The sequence below is a fragment of the Thermobia domestica genome, chromosome 5 (assembly GCF_964235325.1).
Source record: "Thermobia domestica chromosome 5, izTheDome1.hap1.1, whole genome shotgun sequence".
Lineage (NCBI taxonomy): Eukaryota > Metazoa > Arthropoda > Insecta > Zygentoma > Lepismatidae > Thermobia > Thermobia domestica.
The window spans coordinates 269,496,866-269,518,068 of NC_137458.1; the positions used below are offsets into that span (position 1 = coordinate 269,496,866).

The following is a 21,203-nucleotide window of genomic DNA, read 5'->3' on the forward strand; positions in this document are numbered from 1 at the left end:
AATTTCAGCTGAACAGAATAAGATCCCAAGTCAGAGGACTTGAGATAGTATTCAATTCAGTTCAGGGATTTAGGAAATTTTTGCATCTAAGTGAATCATAATAATTATGATTCACTTAGATACAAAAATTTCCTAAATCCCTGAACTGAATTGAATACTATCCCAAGTCGTCTTGCAATGGAAAACTTTAATAACTGAGAAACTTATTCGACTATAATGACTGATTTGCAAACAACGAGAAACCAAAGTTAGTCGCTTCTCAGACATTTAATAACAATATTATTGGACTCATTTAGGCCTTTTGAAGTCGGTGCTGTATTTTTTTTTTTTTTTTTAGCTATTTGATTTTGGTACATTTTAATAACTAATATCACAACAATATGTAAATTACAATAATACGTAAATTACAACAATCATTCAACAATATAATACAACACAGTGGTGCCATCACAGGATTTGCTTTTAATGACGGGGGATCCAAGACTCTCCTATATAACTAGAAATTCATGTTTTTTCATTAGTATATTAAAATGTACGTAAAAAATTATTCATACTTTGAACTGCAACGGTATTCAACAACACAAGAATATTTCATATTGAGGACCTAAATTGAAAAACATTCCAAGTTTACAGACAAATATACGTAATTTTCATGTTAATATATATTTTTCACGCAGTTCGAGCTTTAAGGAGGGATAATAATTAACATAATTAATACGCAAACTACAGAAAAGCACTTCGGAAAAAAAAAAAGATATTCAATATTATAATGTTTTTGTTCACCCGGAGGACTTGGAGTTTATTTCAATTCAGGTCTTCAATTACGAACTGAAGAAATACGGTCTGGATATAGATAAGAGAAAATAAGAATTGTCTCACTGCTTAAGTTTGATCAAAATATAGACCGTAAATACACGTAATGTGTCAGGAATGCTCGTAATTTGGCCAAGGCGAAAAGGGAAACAGTAAATTGTAGAATAAAATAAAACGAAAAATTTCAGTTTTACGTCCCACGATTATGCCGGATAGGCTAATGATGACAATTGAATGCAATGGTGGAATTAATAAAGTGGGAAGAAACTGGAGAACCCCGAGAAAATCAACGCATACGGAGTTTGTCTACCAAGAAATCCAGTGTTGGGTAAGTTACTTGTAAAAATGTAACGCGTTACAAGTTACTTTACTTTCTCTTAAAATGTAACGCGTTACTAACGCGTTACTTGCCTCAAAAAAGTAACTGTTACTTTACTTCGAAAGTAACGCGTTACTAACGCGTTACTTTTAGATCCGAAATTTGAATATATGAAAAAATCTTATTAATTCATTTTTCCTTACAACTATTACTACCGCTATTATTATTATTATTATTATTATTATTATTATTATTATTATTATTATTATTATTGTAGCAACACTGTGTATAAACATGAATGATAGGCGGTTTATATCTGAATACTAAAAAAAGTAGTTGATTGCCAACCTCGGTAGCCGTGAAGTCTAGGAGTTAAGGACATTGTTCACGAGCTTCTGAATTTGGGTTGAGAGTCTAGGTTGAGAATTCGGGTTCGAGCCAAACATTGTTAGGAGTTTATAGGGCACTGGCCAAATATCTTCAAAACTGCTCGGTCCGGGTTTAGAATTGTCAAGGACTCGAGCAGCTCGGCTCACAGCTCATTCACTATCGACTTAAACAGAGAAGTGAGCCTAGCCAACAACTCACCCAACCGAGTCGGCTGAGCCCTTCGCTCAGTTGAGTCGAACCGAGCAGATTGCTCATCCCAACCAAGCCAGCTCGAGCCGATGGTTCACCCCAAGCGAGCCGGCTCGAGTCATCGGCTCAGTTAAGCCGAGCCGAGCTAAGCTTGTTTTAAAAAAAGCTCTTGTAGTCTCGCTATCGAGACGAGATAAAATGCGAGCAGTGTCCCCTCTCGTGAGCAACACTAAAAGTATTCCATATTACTGCTTAGCTTACATTTCTCATGGCTTTCGCTTTCCAATGTAATTAGACCATGATTTCAAAACGAGTTAAAACGAGCGAGCCATTTATAAAACTCGACTCGACTCGAAACTCAACGCCGAAAACAGTGAATCGGCTCGGAACTCGACTCGAGAATATTACTTTTGACTCGACTCGAAACACGACTTGGATTCGAGTCAGTTTTAGCTTGACTCGTGCCCGTCCCAATGCGTTAGAAAAATTTGCTTATTTTTATTCTGCTAAACTAATTATATAATATTAGGAATGTTGTTATGTAAAATTAAAACAATTAGAGAAACATTACACTACAACTGACAAAATGAGAACACATGAACTAGGAGTGAATCAAAACTTGCCAATAACTCTAAAATCGATACATGCTTTTTAAAGCTAGTTGTTCCAAACTCTATAATCAACGGGACTTTAGAATACGCAAACTGATCTAAAAGAACTCTAATAATACATACCATCAACATTACGTCAATAAAGTAGACCTGCTCATCAGAACACAGTTTATTCATATTAACCCCTTACTGTATGTCGTTAATTATGGTACCCTAGTTGTTGATAAATATTTCCCGCCGGGGCACCACTTTACTTTCAAATTCTGTTCACCATCATCTTCAGCTTTTAAGAAAAAGTATTCTTTCAAATGTTAGAACGATAAAATATTTTCGTTCTCCATCTTTATAAAAACAACGTCAATCAAAGTAAAATAGACTACCATTGCACTCGTAGTTCACTCACTGAATGTATTGATTTGGAGCTGTCAAAATCTTCCAGGTGATTGCAATCAGTACATGTGATTTTCCTGAGGCTGTCCTCATCTTCCAAAAACAGCAAGTGGCACTATATTTTGTTATATAAATAAACAAATCAAATTGTATCTATGAATGTATTTGCAAGCCTACAACATAAAGTTCGTAAGGCGAAACGGGAAAATGCACATCGAGATTTCCCGTTCCGTCTTACATTAAGATGAAAAGTGATAACAGGTTTTATATGCAAATTTCATTGCTAGAGGTCATAAGGCGAAACGGGAAAAGGCGAACATTGTTCCATTCTGAGAAATTCACTTCACAGGAAAGAAACATTTGTTTCCGAAATATATATATGTATATTGTAGTTACTCATCCGAAATGTAACGCTAAAAAAGTAACGCAAACTAGGTACGTTACTTAAAAATTTGTAACGCGTTATCGTTACAGTTACTTTGGAAAAATGTAACGCGTTACTAGGAAACGTTACTTAAAAAGTAGATCACCTGGCACGAGCTATCATCAAACCGGGGACCTCACACACGCTCTACCACTGAGCCACCGTGGCCTGGAAAATAAAATGTACACTCACAGACGGATACGTGTTTTAATACCTCAATTAGGTGGCACATAAACACAGTTATTACAATGATTTTAGTAACACATTTTCTGCAATAAATTCTTTAAAAATGGTTAAATTTCGAGTTAGGAAAGTTAGGCTCATAGTGAAATAATTGAAAGTCAAAGATATGCTTGACAAACAATTCTAGATAATACATGAATGAATGGGTGGGTGGATAGGAGTTTAGCACCCTTTTCAGCAGCGAGGCTATATGAGAATACAACGGTTTGTTGTATTCTTTATCGTATACTTGTATTCTCTTCGAGCAAATAGTTGGCTTATAAATAGGTACAAGACAGTTTATTTTATAGAGGAAGAAAAAGAAGAAAATAATATAAGATTAATATACATATTTTGTTATATATGAAATGGTGCCGAAACGTCGGGAAACTGTGATTTAGATTAGAATAATAGTAAATCTTTATCATCATTGACCGAGACGTAAATTTCACTTTGCTTCGTAGTGGAACAAAGATACACAGGAGCGTAAAAATGAGTGTCCCGAGATATGATTCTATCGGAAGATGGAACTAATACTTCTGAAAATGGGATTAATAGTATGCCACAAGAAACAACCCAACCGAACGTTACATTGGAAGTAATCTTTCAACAGATGAAACAAATGCAACAACAAAATAATCACATAAACCAACGATTGGAACAAATGCAAGAACGAGGTGATGAACGGTGGGAACAAATGCAACAACGAGGTGATGAACTGTGGGAACAAATGCAACAACAAAACAATCACCTGAACCAACGATTAGACCAGATGCAACAGCGAATTGAGGAAGGGTGGGAACAAAGGCAAATACAAAATAAATACGTTTTTAAGCAATTATCTGAACAAATTGACAGTAAACTAGAATCTATGAATGAGCAATTTAGTGCGAAAATGGAGTTGAATGAAAGGAAGGTAGAACAAATATCAAGTAAGTTCACTGTAGTGCAAAACTCGGTAGAAGTTACGGAAACAGTCGTTAACGAACATTCTACTCAAATCAGAGAGCTACAGGAGGAAGTTACTGCACTGAAGGAAAAATGTATCCCAACTCTCATGGAACATAATATTCACTCCAAGAAAGGTATTACTTCTTCTAATGGAGAACAGTTACCATTCACGGTAAGGACAGCAGAGGAAAATACCAACTCGTCAGGATATAGTGAAACCATCTCTGACGGTGAAGAAAAGATGGTCCGTACTTCACGACATCAAAAGGTGGTACGTATAGGATGTCAAAATCGGAAAGCTAGGAGTAAAGGTAAGCCTTTGCGGGTCGGTGAGATTCGTTCTCTTACAAAATGTAGTGGAATGTCCGAAGATACCGGTATTTCTGCAAATGTATTTCTGGAAAAATTTTAGGATGACTGTGCTTTGACGGGGATTAAGAAAACTCCATTTCCAATAATCTTACCGCATGTATTAGTGCCACCATGCTTAACATGGTTTAACATTATCCGCCATAATTTGCATAAATACTCTGATTTTAAGAATATGTTACTAGCTAACTATGAGAACGACTTCATGCTAACCAACAGAGATGCGTTAATCCGATCAAGACATTTCAACCCCAAGGTCTACAAGAATATTACCGTACTGATTTTGTAGTATCCACGTATAATGAATTGAAATCTATTAACCCGTTTCATCCAGAGTCTCGAATTATCGCATCCATTCGTATATTACTGCCATTCAGATTACAACAAATATTGATGTCGGTGCAATGCATTATTTTTAATCATCTACTCATCATTGTGCAGAATTTTGAAAGCCAGAATTTGCAAAGCAATAATAGAGGACCGGACAGAGGACAGAGTAATTATACTCGTAATCCTGTCAATCAGGCTTCCATTCGTAATGTAAATATACAGTCTGAAGATATTTCAAATTCTAGGTGGAACAGTAAACCTCGCTTTAATAGTGGAGCAACTGGGCTGAATTCTACCAATCAACGAACCGAACCTAATTTTACCAGTAACACAACACAATCTAATCACAATAGAAATAATATGGTTTTTCAGAACTACTGTGTAGATGGCAGTAATTACAGTGGTAGAAATCACAATATGATAACATCATATGACAGACAAGAATGTACACAAGATAGCGCTACGCAATGTAACCTAACTCAATCCTATGGTAATATAACGTAACCTAATGTTGTGGCGTCCGAAAGAATATAATCGATTGATTTTTGATTTTTGATTTTTGATTTTTGATTTTATTTGTTATTCATGGCTTATTTGAATTCTATAAAGTTAATGTAAATGATATATAATAGATGGCATTTAGTTTCAAAAGGAGGAAACTAACATCTGTGGAGATAGATAAGGCATAATGTTAATTTTAATTCATGTTAATGTATATCCTGATGTTATGTTTGGTTTTCGATATTTTCAGTATTTCGTCTTCGTTTTCAATTTGTTTTGTATATTTATGCTATGATTATTCCTTGCTGTTTAAAATGATAACTTGTGAATGTTTGTTACATAATATTGAAGCTTTAACAAATGCAATAGACAAATGTAATTTAAAAGAACAAATAACCTAGCATAGTGTCTTAAATTTCCTAACCAAAGTATAACTGAAATAATTTATAAAATTTATCTTTGTCAACTTTCTTTTGATTTTAGTCGAACAATCTTGATTTGTTAATTAACATCTTTATAGCTTAAAAACGGACCTAGAATAATTTACAAACTGGACTTCCGACGTGCCCTATCGACGATATAAAATGTAAGAATATAATTATGAAATTGAAAATAAATGTAATATAATTATTGATATAAAATAAATATAATTAATAATAATTATGATACAAAATATAATTTGTATATACAAAAGTCGTCTAAAAAGTATAAAAGTTAACGGTCCAGAGCTCTTTTTATTTTAATTGGTAAACTAATAAAAGAAAAGTCCGTTGAGCACCATATACAACGGTATGTTGTATTCTTTATCGTATATTTGTATTCTCTTCGAGTAATAGTTGGTTTATAAATAGGTACAAGACAGTTTATTTTATAGGGGAAGAAAAAGAAGAAAATAATATAAGATTAATATATATATATATATATATATATTGTTATAAGGTGTGACCTACAGCCAAATGTGGAATCTCAACTACATGATCTCTCACTAGGTTTCCAAAGGCGTACGCTAACCACATAGCCATGAAAGATCTCCTCAATACAATAGGATTTGGTATCAAAGGATTATCTAAACTGCACATATGATAATCCATAACGTGATATTCAAAGATTTGCAGGTTAATGTCCAAATTCAAAAAATTGATATCCAAGAACTAAGCATGTGAATACCTACTTTCATCGCAAGTTTGGTCGAGATCGGATTAATTCTATCGATTCCGTACCACATTTTCTTTTCATTTATTTATTTTTAGAAATATCAAATGAAAGTTGAAAACTTATTGTGTTTACACCTAGGTAACAAATAGTCTTCACAACGCTTCGGTACTGGCAAAACTTCTTTACGAGTTGAATCAAGTTAAAGGTGTTCATTATTCTCTCAACAAAGAAACAGATAGAGGATTCAAGAGGAAATTATAATTATCCTCTGGTAAGAATATAAAAGAAAGTTTATTCTTAAAAATTAAAACACTCAAAATTGTATTGTATTTACATGTAAAAACTCCATTTCTACTTTAGGTGTTATTATCTCATATCTATTTGTATTTTATATGCTTTTACTGTAAGAAGTTTTGTTGTAGTTGCCTCATAATACTTTTTAGTATTTTATAGTCTATTTGAAATGTGGTATTGGCGCAGAATGCTGTGCATATCATGGACCGAAAGGAAAAGGAATGAAGACGTACTAAAGGAAGCTAAAGAAGGACGACAGATCATGAAGATAATAGGAAAAAGAAGAAACATCATGCTTGGCCATCTTATTCGACACTCTGACTGGATCACCGTGCTGATAGAGGGAAAGGCAGAAGGAAAATCAGAGAGAGGAAGACCAAGGATAGAATATCTAGATGCAGTTACGAAGAAGAGGTCTTATTAAAGTATAAAACTACTCCTAAGCGAGAGAAAAAGTTTCAAAATTTCCATGTTGCCCACCAACCTATGGTTGAGGTGCACAAGAAGATCAGTGACAGTGAAATTCCTGCTCATAAGTATCTTTCATCTACCCCGTGAATAATAATAATAATAATAATAATAATAATAATAATAATAATAATAATAATAATAATAATAATAATAATAATAATAATAATAATAATAATAATATGTATGGTAACAGGAAAAGAGTAGCTAGCAATCATGGTACACATATTCAGTCTTGACTTTTACTTGTGAAAATATTTTCCTTAACATTTTCTTGTTACTGACTTCTGGAAAACGAATACGATCTTTTACGTATTACTTCGTAGGATTTCACTTGGACATTGTAACTAAATCTACACCCTCCATTCCAAAAGAAACCGAACGTTTTAAAAAAAACAAAAAAGCAATGTACATTTTGGAACAAATCATTTTTATTAATCAATGTATTCCCCTTCTGCATCGATACACATATTTGCACGCTCCAACAAGTTGTCAAACGACTTCTCCATGTCCTTTATTGGAATGGTCTTTAGGACGGCGGTCGTCGCCTTCTCAATGGCATCAATCGATGCGTGCCACTTTCCTTTCATCGCCAAATGCAGTTTCGGGAACAGATAGAAATCGCACGGAGCAAGATCTAGTGAATAGGGCGGATGATGCAACCGAATAATGTGATTTTTGACCAAAAATTCAGTTACAAGTCGCGAACGATGTGATGGTGCATTATCGTCCAAAAGAGTCCAACTGCCGATTTCGCGATATTCGGGCCGAATACGACGAATTCTTGCCAGCAAACGCTTCATGACGCCCAAGTAAAACTCTCCAGTGACTGTCTGGCCGGGCTGAACAAATTCTTTGTGGATAATTCCTTTTGAATTGTAAAAACAAATCAGCATCACCTTAACTTTTGACTTCACCAAGCGACTTTTTTTGGGTGTTCTTTCATCCGGCGCTCTCCATTCAGCACTTTGCCGCTTTGTTTCGGGCTCATATTCAAAACACCGCGTCTCGTCACCAGTTACAATCGATTTCAAGAAGTTTCGATCCTGCCGAGCACTTTTAACGATGTCTTTGCAATGCGCAATTCTATCAACTTTTTGGTCTTCGGTGAGTTTGTGTGGTACAAACCGCGAATTAACATTCTTAAGGCCCAAAACTTCGGTCAAAATGCGGTATGCGGTTGTTTGAGGAATGCCTAATTCCATTTCAATAACTTTCACCGACGATTTTTTGTTATGTTTGATGAATTCACGCACTTTTTCGATGTTTTCTTCCGATAATCCAGTTCTGGGACGGCCTGATCTTTCGTCATCATCCAGCGTCTCTCTACCCGATTTGAATCGCCTGAACCACTCGTAAACTTGCGTACGGGATAGACACTCATCACCATATGCATTTTGTAGCATTTGGTGCGTTTCACTAAAAGTTTTACCCAGTTTAACACAAAACTCAATTGCAGCTCGTTGTTTGAAACTCATTTTCCGACCAATGTACACAACACACTGACAGTTGAAACGCAATAACTTTGTTGCCGTGCATCCAAATGTCATGACATTTATACCAGTTGTCAATGAGGGACAACGCCATCTACCGGTAAAATATTACAACAGATGGCACTAGTGGTACTATTTGTTTTCAAAAGTTCGGTTTCTTTTGGAATGGAGGGTGTATTAATGATTCCAATACGATTGTAACGCAGTGGCGGCTAATGTTAGTGTTGAGCTGTTGCACAATGACAAAACTATTTCAAGAAAAAAGGCAGTAGTAGTAAAGAACAGGGAAAAATACTTGCTAATACTCCCATATACTTTAAATAGCATATTTTTTTCTTCTGCAACTGTAAAATCTATTAATCCGTTTTAAAAAGCGAAAAACAATTCGTTACAGAGTCTCTAATTTATATTGCGTTGCAGCGAGCATACAACGACTAGATTTTTACACCGAGGCAATTGGAGTGAATGTTATGTCTTCTTTAGCCTATCTCACCAGGGAACTGTACAAATGGGGCACTCGAGTTGCCGGATGAGGTGCATCACATGTGAAAGAGGATGTAAAAAGATGTCCATATGCAAAATTGTAGCGGCTGAGGGCAACATGGACGAGCGTGAGAGGCTGGATGAATTCTGTACCATGACTTCTGGAAATAACTTACAAAAAAATAAAAAATAAAAGCAATTTGCGTAACTCTCTACTGAGGAGAAACTTGCAATTAAGGCTTAGATAAAACAAGCAAAAGGCAATTCAGGATAGTGTTTGAAAAAACTCGGGTTTAAATTCACAGGACATCTTATGGCAACAATATTGTTTGCTTTAGATATATTTCCATTATTTGTTTTAAATTTTCCTAGAAAAAATGTGAATAAAGTCTGTTCAATTTACATTTTTTTATAACACTAATCTCTGCCAAGAACTGTCTTCAGTCTTTTCCGCAGAGGAATTTGGATCACTGCCAGGGATTGAGTTTGCTAAAATGAATTGTTCGCAATAATCTAAAAAAAAAAAAATTTGTGAATCTTCAAAGCTTCTGAAATTAATATTAACTGTACCAATGATATCAGCAAAAGGAGACGTTTCTCCACATCGAATAGAATTGACACTTTCAAGGAATCAAACGTTCCAAGAAAGGTTATCACCATTGGCTATGCTTTCTATCGAAAACGATATGAAAATGGGAATACCAGAGTTCAACCCAGCTTGCATTAGACAAATTTACTACAATCAAAGAGAGGAGAATGAACATACTAATTAAATAAAGTACCGAACCGGATAATATGTTCTGCATTATTTTTTAGTTTTTTAAAACTGAGTTTTATTTAATTTTACATGTCACATAGCATTTGCATCTAAAATTATGCTGATTATTTAATGAGTCCAGTTTATATCTTCTGTCTCTGATCATTCGTACTGCAACACCCGAAACTGCAATCCAACGTCCGCCACTGTTGTAACGACGTTCGCACATTTAGTTAACAACGAATCTACGTAATCGAGTACCATACTATCTTGTTTTAAAATATTCGAATAACAAATATTAGTATTTCATTCTATATTTTAGAACTCGTTATGGTGTCTTACTTTTTGGAAAAATTATATGGGAGTCAGAAAGAATGAAACATTTCCTTTAAGAAGGAACTTTACCACTATCATATGTGAAAAAATATATTATTCTTAAGATCGAGAATTTCTTACTCAAGGTTTATATATAAGCCGTGAACCACTATTATCACAAAATAATCATCATAAATTATTGTAACACAAAAAATATTAAATTGTTAATACCTTCCGTAATCCTTCTTAAGTGAAGAAACCAAGACACTTGATCATTGGCTTCTATCCTCAATTTCCAAAGAACCAGTCACAGTCGACTTCAGAATTAGGTGACTTATTCCACCTAATGATCATGCATAGAAATATTCATGTGAAAATAGAGCCATTATAATAACAGAAAATTAATGGTTGGTATTGGATTGTAGATTGGAAGGTAGGATAGTGTAATATTCACATATGTTTAGGTGGAAGCATTAAGTAGGAATTTCGAAAGTGGCGCCACCTTTCCCCAATATTCGATATACTATAAACTCTGACATATAAATTGAAAAGTAATATACCTAGATGGTAGACTCAGAAAATCTCAAAATCTCCTGACGATTTTTTTCATGAGAAAAAATTTGTCATATATTAGGATTGTTCATAAAATATTTGCTTATGAAATACCAAAAATCACTCAAATGATTTTTAAGAAAATCTTTCTACAAGAAACTCGTCCCCAAGCAGCGGCGTAAATCTGTTTTCAATATTGAGGGGGACAGGTAAAGCAGTTCCCATAACTTTTTTTTTTTTTTTTTTTTTTTGAAGCAATGTTCAAAATATTTATGAAGTTGAAAAAATGCTGGGTAGGATCAGGGGAGCAGAGTTGTCTTCAACATTGCGAGGATGGCAGATTTGAGGCTTATTCTGGAGGGACATCAATTTCATCTCCCTTTCCTTTGTGGCAATCAGACACAAATCATCAAATTTCCCCCCCCCCAAAAAAAAACACATTTCAAATCGGATTATTGGGGGACAGTCCCCCAGTTCCAAGATTGGAGGGGCATGTTCCCTTCATCTCCCCGGGATTTACGCCAGTGTCCCCGAGAGGAAACTACCCTTTTTCTCAGAACAATTGAGTTATATTGTCAAGTTATTAATGAAATAATAATTTATGAAACATGAACAAAATTGTTTGAGTCGTTTCTGAGGCAAATGTCCGAAAATAACTCATCTGAAGAGTAAACTTCCAAGAGAAACGACATGTACTACAGCATAGGGTTGTTATTGAAATATAGACGAAATAGTTATAGCTGTTTTCGAGAAAACCCATCAGTAAGCTATCTTTATTTTGGGGTTAGGAAAAAGAAACTTCAAACTCCCTTGAGAATCTTGTGGGGATACATTGAACGAAACAGCCTCTGAACGAGTATACATATATGCTATCGGAACCAATATTTAAAAAATTACAGTTTCGGCGTGTAGGACATAAAATTCCTTGAAATTTCGAATTCCGTTTTTTCACGATCACCATGCCTTCTTATCTCCTATCGTCGCTAGAAAGTAAAACTAGCGGGAAGTATAAGGCATATTGGCTAATCGTCAGATATAATATTCAAAGAATATTGGAAGTATCGCTGCTCAGTGTTACAGTGCTCAACTCTGGTGACTCGTGGTGCGATCCCAGCTACTACAGATTGGAACTTGATGTGGACAAACACCGTGTGCGTGAGTTTTCTCGGGGTTACCGTTATCATTCATCTCATCATCATCATCTCCTTTAGACTCGGTGTACAATCGTGGGACGTACATTCATGTCCAAAATTATTGTCGCATGTCTATAAATATGTTGTTGTAGGAATATAATTTTATAACGAATCCGCTCGATATTTCTTATAATATTAGTATGTGTATAATCGGAAAAGACATGTATGTGGCAAATGCCATATCAAAAGAGCAGTAAATAAGAACAATAAAACAAAAATAAAACTTTCTTGTCCATTTAGCAACATTTTGTTTTACTCATTCTAATTTTCGTGTTTATAATTCTTTTTCTATGAAATTTATCGCAAATATGCATTTCCCGATTATACACATAGTATCAGTATTAAAAGTATCCTGCAAAATCATTATCAAATTATATTCTTACAAGAATACAGTTATAGATATGCGACAACCATTTTGGACATGAGTGTATATCTATAAGAAAAAAAATCACAATTTTTTTTTATCCATACAACAAACACACCGGTATGGAATATCTTTCATCGCCACACCACCTCATTATACAGTCTCACTTACGTGTTCTCACAAGGTTATGAACAGAGTTATCTAATGATATCAATTAGTGTTACTTGCACAAAATTGTAGAAATCAAGTCCTCGATCACATCGTTAATGTTCTGAATGAATGAAAAAAAAATTAATATTACTTTATCGTAAGTTCTTCATTCATTTAATATTCTTAATTTAGAATGCTCTTTCTAACCAGTGGCGTATTTAGGGGGGAGCTTCCGGGCTTAGGCCCCCCCGAAATCTTACTAACTATAGTAAAGTATATGGAATATCTTGCAGAATTTTCACATTTTGAGGCAAAGCCCACTCCCCTCGAAAGTAAGCAAAGCCCCTCCCGAAACAAAATCGTAAATACGCCACTGCTTCTAACTCTGGTTGGAAAGCTCTTCTCTAACGCTATTTTTTGTCCGTTCACTCTAGGATGGAGGATTGTTTACAAACAACAATTGTAGTGCGAGCGTCAAAACTTCGCTTCTCAACTTACATGGTTAATTCATGGTTGCCAGGCACATAAATCGTCAAACTGAATGTACCTACTTCTGCACTGTCATGGATAAATTATTTTGTTGCTTGCGAAACAATAAAATGATTTACTAACACAATATATGTCTAAGTACTGGTTTTGCTTGATGATTCCTCTAACACAGTGAGATACACGGGCAACTAGTTAATTAGAAAATTATTGTGAAACAGTTGCATTCTTCATAACCATGGGGTCCCAAATTTCTATCCAAGACTACAGACCTGGTGATATAAAAACAATTTCTTCAAGGAGGGATATATGTTGAGTTCAAGAACCGGAACCCTTCCAATCTTATTAGAGAAAATTATTTTTTTAATATTTCTTAATAGTTAAAGCCCGGAAACATTTTATTTGCGTACATCACCGTACAGATAAAGTAATGTTTCTATTCTTTTAGATAAGTTTTAGTGCATAATTAATTGACCAGGGATCTATGCAGATATAATGAATCGATGTTTGCAAAATCCATTTTCGATTGCTTGAGATATTAAAGAAAAAAACAATAAATCCAAGACTGTAGACCTTTCTTGCGTTAAACCATTAACTCAATACTGTGTTTCCATCGTTATAGTACCTTCGACATTTGTCTCTTCTGTACACAAAGTACCGAGGTGAATCGGGAAGGTTCACAAACCAAATTTCAGAAAAATGGGACTCAATCCTCTCAGCAATCATCGATTCAAATACTATGAATAGAATTGTCCACTACATGATTAAATAATGAATTTGTCTCAACGGTGAACTCTTACGTACTATAATTTACAACAGTGAATTAATATTGAAATTTTTAGTTTGAGTGCATAGAATTAATGAAATACTGTACTATAATATATATTTTTTATTTTATTTTTAAAGAGAAAACAATACTTTTGAATTATTTTGTTATAAGTTGGAGCACACATTCAAATCAGAATTTCAATCTATTCCATCCACACTGTCTTTCATTATCACGCAGTTTTAGTTCACTCTTAACTAAGGAAATATATGCAAGTTTTCTGACATCATATTCCTTCTCATACGTTGGTATTTAGTTATGATATCTGAATCTGATATTTAGTTAGTTCTTCAACCAATGACTTCTACGGCAGGCAGCTCTGAGATAAACTCAGTGGCAACAACTGTGGGAACTCCATACGTTGTAGCTGGTCTAGGTGGTGTATACACTGGCACTGGTGGTGGTGCGTAGATTGGTACAGATGGTGCATAAACTGGTGGCGGCGGTGGTGGAGGGGGAGGAGGTGGTGGTGGTGGTGCATAGACTGGAGGTGGTGGAGCATAGACTGGAAGTGGTGGTGGTGAATAGACCGTAGCTGGTGCTGTCAGGAGCACTGGAACATCAGCTAATGTGACTGCTGCACATACAAGGAGTACTAACAACTGGAAGAGACAAGAAAACTACATGAATAACACTGTTATGGATTTATTGATAAAAATCGTCAATTTTCCTTTAAAAGAAAAATTAAAACATTTATTTTGAGAAAAACTGTGTAAGTATATTATATCTTATATTTACCCATTTAATATGAAAGTGCTGTAAATCAATATTTTAACTACTGGACTAACCATTAATTCCGAAATTTTAATCTTCATTTTCTTCTGTACATACATTTTGCTCATAGGAATGGTGAATGTCTTCCGTCACAAGAACCTTGCATTATTACTAGATCTAATATCATAAGAACTATTATATTCTACAGAAAATAGGTTAGATTTCTTTTAAGATAGTCTTTCCGATAACCTTCAGAAATATAAGGGATGACGTTTCCCTGTTGTATGAAGTTTGCCGACGACATTGTATTATGCAACACAAATAAACCGCTTATGCAGAAAGCAAACATGTCCACATTTCGTAATGTTTACAGGAATGGCCAAAAAAAAAAAAAAAAAGAAAGAAAAAAAAACTGAAGAAAACTATCTTTATGATATTTCTACCATAACATGAAAATTGAAGGCGTCGCGGTGGTTATTGTTAATTCTGTGTTAAACGATCCAACCATTATCGTCACTAAAAAGGAAATGTGTAAATGTTGGACATGTTTGCTATCTCCAATAAGCGGTTCAAATAGGGATGAAGTTCAAAGAAAAGTAGAGAGTTGAGGAAGTCATTGGAAGATAGAGGCCTCAGGATTGGTAGATAGGAAATGAAATATCTCGAGTTTAACGAAATCGGAAAGTAGGACTACAAGGAGAACAACTGAATGAACTGAAACTTTTTAATAAATTAGGTTCATCTGTAGCGAAGAATGGTGATTTGAATGTGGAAAGAACACACAGAATGTAAGAAAGATGGCAAAATTTGAAGAAAATATGTAGTGTTCTATGGAATCTCAAAAGTCTCTGTAGAGACTAAAGTAATGATTTACAGAACGGTAGTTACTCCAGCAATGATAAACGGAACACAAACATGGGCAATAAGAAAGCATAATAAAAAAGATTCAGTGTTACCGAAATGAGAATGATGCACTGGATGTGTTGGATAACAAGGAGAGAAAGAGTGGAAAATTAGAGTGAAGAGAGCAACCTAATTTACAGAAATATCTAAAATTATTCAAGAAAGAAGATTGCAGTAGTATGTCACCTAAAGAGATGAGAAAACGACTATGTGGTCAGGAGGTGATGGCAATGGAAGTAGAAGAAAACAGAAGAAGAGGGAGACCAAGAAGGAAATGAATGAAATGAAATAAAATGTTGAGTTTAACATCCTACGATTATGCCTGTTAGGATAAGGGAGACGATGATTAAGATAAGCGAATGATGATGGAAGAATTGGTGGAATGAGAAAGTGGGAGGAAACGGGAGTACCCCGAAAAAACCTTGAGCACGATGTTGTCCACAACAAAATTACTTGGCCAGGGGATCGAACTAGGGAACCCATGCACAAGAGATAATCACTCTACCACTGAACCACTGTGCTCTTAAGGAATGGTTATGAATTACTTCAGAGAGAAAGGTCCAACAGAGAAGGAATCCCGAGACAGGGCTTTATGGAAAAGACTTATCAGAAATGACGACTTTACATAAGTGAGAAAAGGCAGAGAGAATGAGGAAGAAGAGTTGAATTGAGTTGATTTTGAGTTCCTTTGAGCAGCGAGACTATATGAGACGTGGACCTACTGATTAATCTGGAATCCGAACCACATGAGAAGAAGAAGAAGAAGAAGAAGAAGAAGAAGAAGAAGAAGAAGAGATACAAAGATTAGAGCTAAATGTTATACTGTAGTTTTCAATTTCTCATACTGATAGAAAATGAGACCAACACCATGATTGGGTTCAAGATGGGAGCACATATTGTTCGGAGTTCCCGTTAAGCTATAGGTTCATGTCTCATATAGGCTTGATGACGAAATGGAGTTAATCTGTTACCTAACTAAAAAAAATCAGGCATGCACATATGTGTTTGCTTTCTTATGTGTCAATCCTGGTGGGTAACAAATCTATTATTAATCTCTTCGACTGTCTCGTATGGACTCAGAAGTTCAAAGGGAACTTCAAAAAGGCAGAAAAAACAGGAAAAGTTACTAAAAATAAAAGTTTGGAAACAAAACAAACTTTTATAATTTTAACTAATAGGAAAAAACATTAAATTTAACAACAAGAACAACAGCAAAAAAGAAGAAATCCTTCAATCTCGTTAAGGTAATTTGCTGTCTTACCAATACAAAATGTCTTAATAACTTATGTGCATTTTTTTTAGATAAAGAAGTGTTAAACATGCTGATGTTAATGAATTCGCCAGATAAATTTTCATATTCACAATTACTTGTCATTTAGTTTGTTTCACTTTAACACATCTTTAGTTTAAAATCTAAGCTTTGGAATATTGCAAGTGTAATTTTAATCTTGTTAGTTTTTACCCTATCCAATAATTGCAATTTCAGAGTAAAATATCTGGTGTTGTATCTTTTTTCGCCTGTCAGTACGGTGTGCCAGTCGTATATAACGTAAATAATGTTGCCCACAAAACAAGATTTGTCGCTGTCTCGTCTCGAAACGCTACCTAAAAACAGGTTTGCTTCGTCTCGAAATGTATACATGTTTCCACTGAAAGAATTCTGTCTCGTCTCGTACTTCGTCACAAAAATTATCCCTTCTTTTTCTACAGTATCTGTCAATCCTAACTTTCCTTCGGTGATTTTCTCTTAATCCAATACAGGGTTGCCAACTGTCCGGTCTTTCACCGGCAGACCGTTGTTCTTGCCAGGCTCAACTATATACGAATATTTCAAGGTTTAATATATAATAATTATTCTTCATCTGTTTTGAAGATTGTGAGTGGCAGCCAGTAATTTTATTTTTCTAAGTTGTCAATCCTAACTCAGAATGTCAATTTTATCGTAATAAAAATCAAATGAAATCTTTAAGTTTTACGGTCCACGATTAGGTCGGCTAGGCTAAAGGAGACGGTGATGATGAGAAATGAATGCAATGGTAGAAGGAAGAAAGTGAGAGGAAACGGGAGAAAATCCACGAGAAAATCCACGCACACGGTGTTTGTCCACCGCAAAGCTCACATTTCGCGAGTTGGGTCCAACCAAGGTTTTCATGCACCAGAGGTGAACGTTCTACCATTTTTTTTTAAGTTAACTGATTTCACCGAACGTCCCTTATTAACTTGCTTAACTACTTATTATTAGGCTTTCACTTAATTTTACTCGTTTAAGTCGTTTTTCCAGTAGCTTAGAACGGCAGGGATACAAACTCAGAAACATTGAGGACACTTAAAATTCCGAAGGCTCTCCATCCCGAAAGCAAATGCGGGACCCGAACACCATAGTCGCACATATAGGGCCGCGGTGGCTCAGTGGTAGAGCGTTCACATCTGGTGCTAGAGGTCTCGGGTTCTAAAACCTGCTCCCGCCAAGTGAACTTTGTGCTGGACAAACACCGTGTGCGTGGGTTTTCTCGGGGTTCTCCCACTTTCCTCATTCCACCATTTCATTCATCTGCCATCATCACATCGTCTCCTTTAGCCTAACCGGTATATCTGTGGGACGTAAAACGCAAAAATTTCATTTCATTTTTTTCATAGTTGCATATGCTAGCTACTAGACCAGCATGGAGGGTACTACTGAATCGCCGCGGCCCTTTTTAACCCTAATAAAAATTAGAGAAATTTTGTCGGGTGTTTCTTATACTTTTGCCAAGTTATAAAGTAAAAAAATAATAGTAAGGATTTCATTTCTACAATTGTAAGGATACAGAATCTATGATGGTACAATATCATTAGATTGTCCGAACAGTTAGTGTGGATGTTAAATGAGCAATTCTATAAGAAAGAAAAAAAAAAAAAACAAGGTGAAACTTTCAGGAATACTTGTTTATATCCGGCAGAAGAAATCTAGAGGTAGGTCCCAAAGTGTTTGATCGCCATATTGGAAAATGACAGCCATCTTGAAAACAAGGGTCATTTTTCAGAATATTCATTTTAAGTAGCTATTGCTCTAACACTATTCATCCAAATTTCATGCTTAATACGTCATTCTCTTCAGAATAAAACCGGCTTTTAAATGCAACATTGCACATGTCCTTACGACGTACAAGGAAAGGAAAATCTGGAGGAAATCAGGAATTTTTCTTTAAAAAATATAGTTTTTGGAAATTTGAACTCCCCTAAAGCGGCCCAGATGAGAGTACTTGATCCTAATGTATTCTGAAATGATACAAAGGGCTATGGTAATCTCTTTGACAAATAACATTGAAATAACCTATACAATGTCATGAGAATAAAAGTATTTCCTAATCCTGTTTGAGTAGAAAATTTACACTAATTGGGAAAATTGCGATCTAAAATTTCTGTTTAAATTAATATTCCAAAGAATTTCATTGTTAACTGAAGCTAAGAATTAAATCACAAAATTCATTCAGTAATACTAGGACTGGCAACATGAGGGTTAGAACTGATCGTCAATCTCAAAATAACACCACGTTATTTATCGAATAATGATCTGTAATTTTGTAATTAAAGATCTGTATTAAACATAAAATACGGAGTTTTGAGAAAAAATATTATTATATTCTAGGTAGGTCTTTTGCTTTTTTAAATCTCCCAGTTTGTTCCAATTTTTCACATACAATTATGATTTTATGAAAAAGAAACGAAGTCCATTGCTCAAACTCTAACTTAGGCTCTTAAATGTTTTTGTTTACAACTCTAATAAATCAAACACGTGTTCTTATAGAGGTTCCTTAAACAGTTAAACATAAACTATTGTATCATAAAGCAAGTTCATGAGAGTTAGACGAGCTAAATAAAAACATTTCAAAATATTTTAACATCACATATACTTACAGACTTCATGATGAATATTGCTTCGCTGTAATAGACCCTACCAAACTGTAAAGAAATTCCGTATATTTTTAGTTTTTATACCCTTGTCGATTGTTATGTTAGCAGGTTCTCTAAAACATCTTACGTTCATGTCTTGATATTATAACACAGATAGTACAAGCCGAAAGCGAAAAGACATGTTGATGTTTCATATGTTTTCAGGAGAAAACAACTCTCACTTTTTTCGGCGATAATAATCAAAATCTTTGTTTTCTGGTAGCCATATGTGTTTTTGAAAGAAGCTTACAAACTGATGTTCAAGATAGTAGGACGTGTCTTCCTACTACTATAAGATATATTTCTCGTTGTTTCATTGGCGCTTAAGTTGCCATGGATAAAATAACTGTTTCTGAAATAAAATACAATTTTCTCTTCATTGAGAGACTGATTACATTTAAAAAAATAAAGACTGGATCTTGAAACTAACTAAGAGCACGATGGCTCAGAAGCAGAACACTAGACTTTATCAAAAACCAAGTAAATTTGTGATTTACATCGTGCAGTGGCGGATCCAGGGGATATCGGGACAATTGCCCCCCCCCCAAAAAAAAGAGGAAAGTTTTTTAAATTTTATTTTATATATAAATAAAACTCATCCCAGAGTTTGGAGCTCTTAAAAGTAGTTCTAAGTAGCAGTATTAGAAAACACCGACCTTTCCCCAGAAGCCCAGTCCTGGATCCGCTCCTGATATCGTGTTCATGTGTTTCCTCGAGATTCTTCTGTTTGCTTCCAGATTTTGAATCCAAAAACTGATTCATTATCGTTCACGCTCATTGGGGGGGGGGGGGCACGGTGTCACAGTGGTAGAGCGCTTACCTCTGGTACGTGGGGTCTCTCATTCGATTCCGAGCCAAGTAAGTTTCTGGTGGACAACATCGTGTCCATGAGTTCTCTCGAGGTAAACCCTTTCCTCTCACTTTCTCATTCCACCAATTCTTCCGTCAACATTCACTTGCCTTAATCATCCGTCTACCTTAGCCTACTAGACATAATCATGGGACGTTAGACTGAAAGATTTTCTGTTCACTCATTAAGTGTTTTTAGCCGAAAAGGCACCATTTCATGAAACTAACTGCATAAGGAAGAAACATAAATATACAGAGTTGTCCAGTCAGCTTTCTGGGTTTATTTTCGAAATCTAGGATGTGTTAGAAAATTTGCAAGAGGAACATTCATTGGGTGTTTGTAGAAACTAATTTTAAAGGAAAATATTTGATACGAAACAAACCACAAACGGATTATTGAACGAAAATGAGTAAATGACGTACATCTTTCACTATAAGGACAAAGCTATAATATATTATCTGTTCAGTAAGAGATTTTAATAACTTGGTGCTGGTAAGTTGCACAGAGTCCCTGATTCTATGGGGAGCCTTGGCAGTTTCAATGTATTACGATAGTTTGGGCCCCACATGGTAACTGTAGTTCTAAATCTTATGTAGCTTGGTGCTCAAAGAGACTCAATACTCCAACCAATTACGTCTAGTCACACTGAGACACATAAAAATGGTATCACTGAAGAAAATGGTATAATTTTTTTGTCTTATAATTTCTAAGTTGCTTTCCACATGGTGAGTCATTATGATTTTCTTTGTTATTCAACA

At 35.0% G+C, this 21,203-nt stretch overlaps 1 protein-coding gene across 1 annotated transcript; it reads right to left on the reverse strand.

Moving 5' to 3' along the window:
- Nucleotides 1-14,093: 14,093 nt before the first annotated feature.
- On the reverse strand, nt 14,094-19,713 carry LOC145686604 (uncharacterized). Its single transcript, XM_081760061.1, has 2 exons — nt 19,560-19,713; nt 14,094-14,647 (listed from the first exon to the last, which is right to left on the reverse strand). The coding sequence occupies exons 1-2, from the start codon at nt 19,566-19,568 to the stop codon at nt 14,336-14,338; spliced, it is 321 nt and encodes a 106-aa protein (XP_081616187.1). The 5' UTR covers nt 19,569-19,713; the 3' UTR covers nt 14,094-14,335.
- Nucleotides 19,714-21,203: the final 1,490 nt, after the last annotated feature.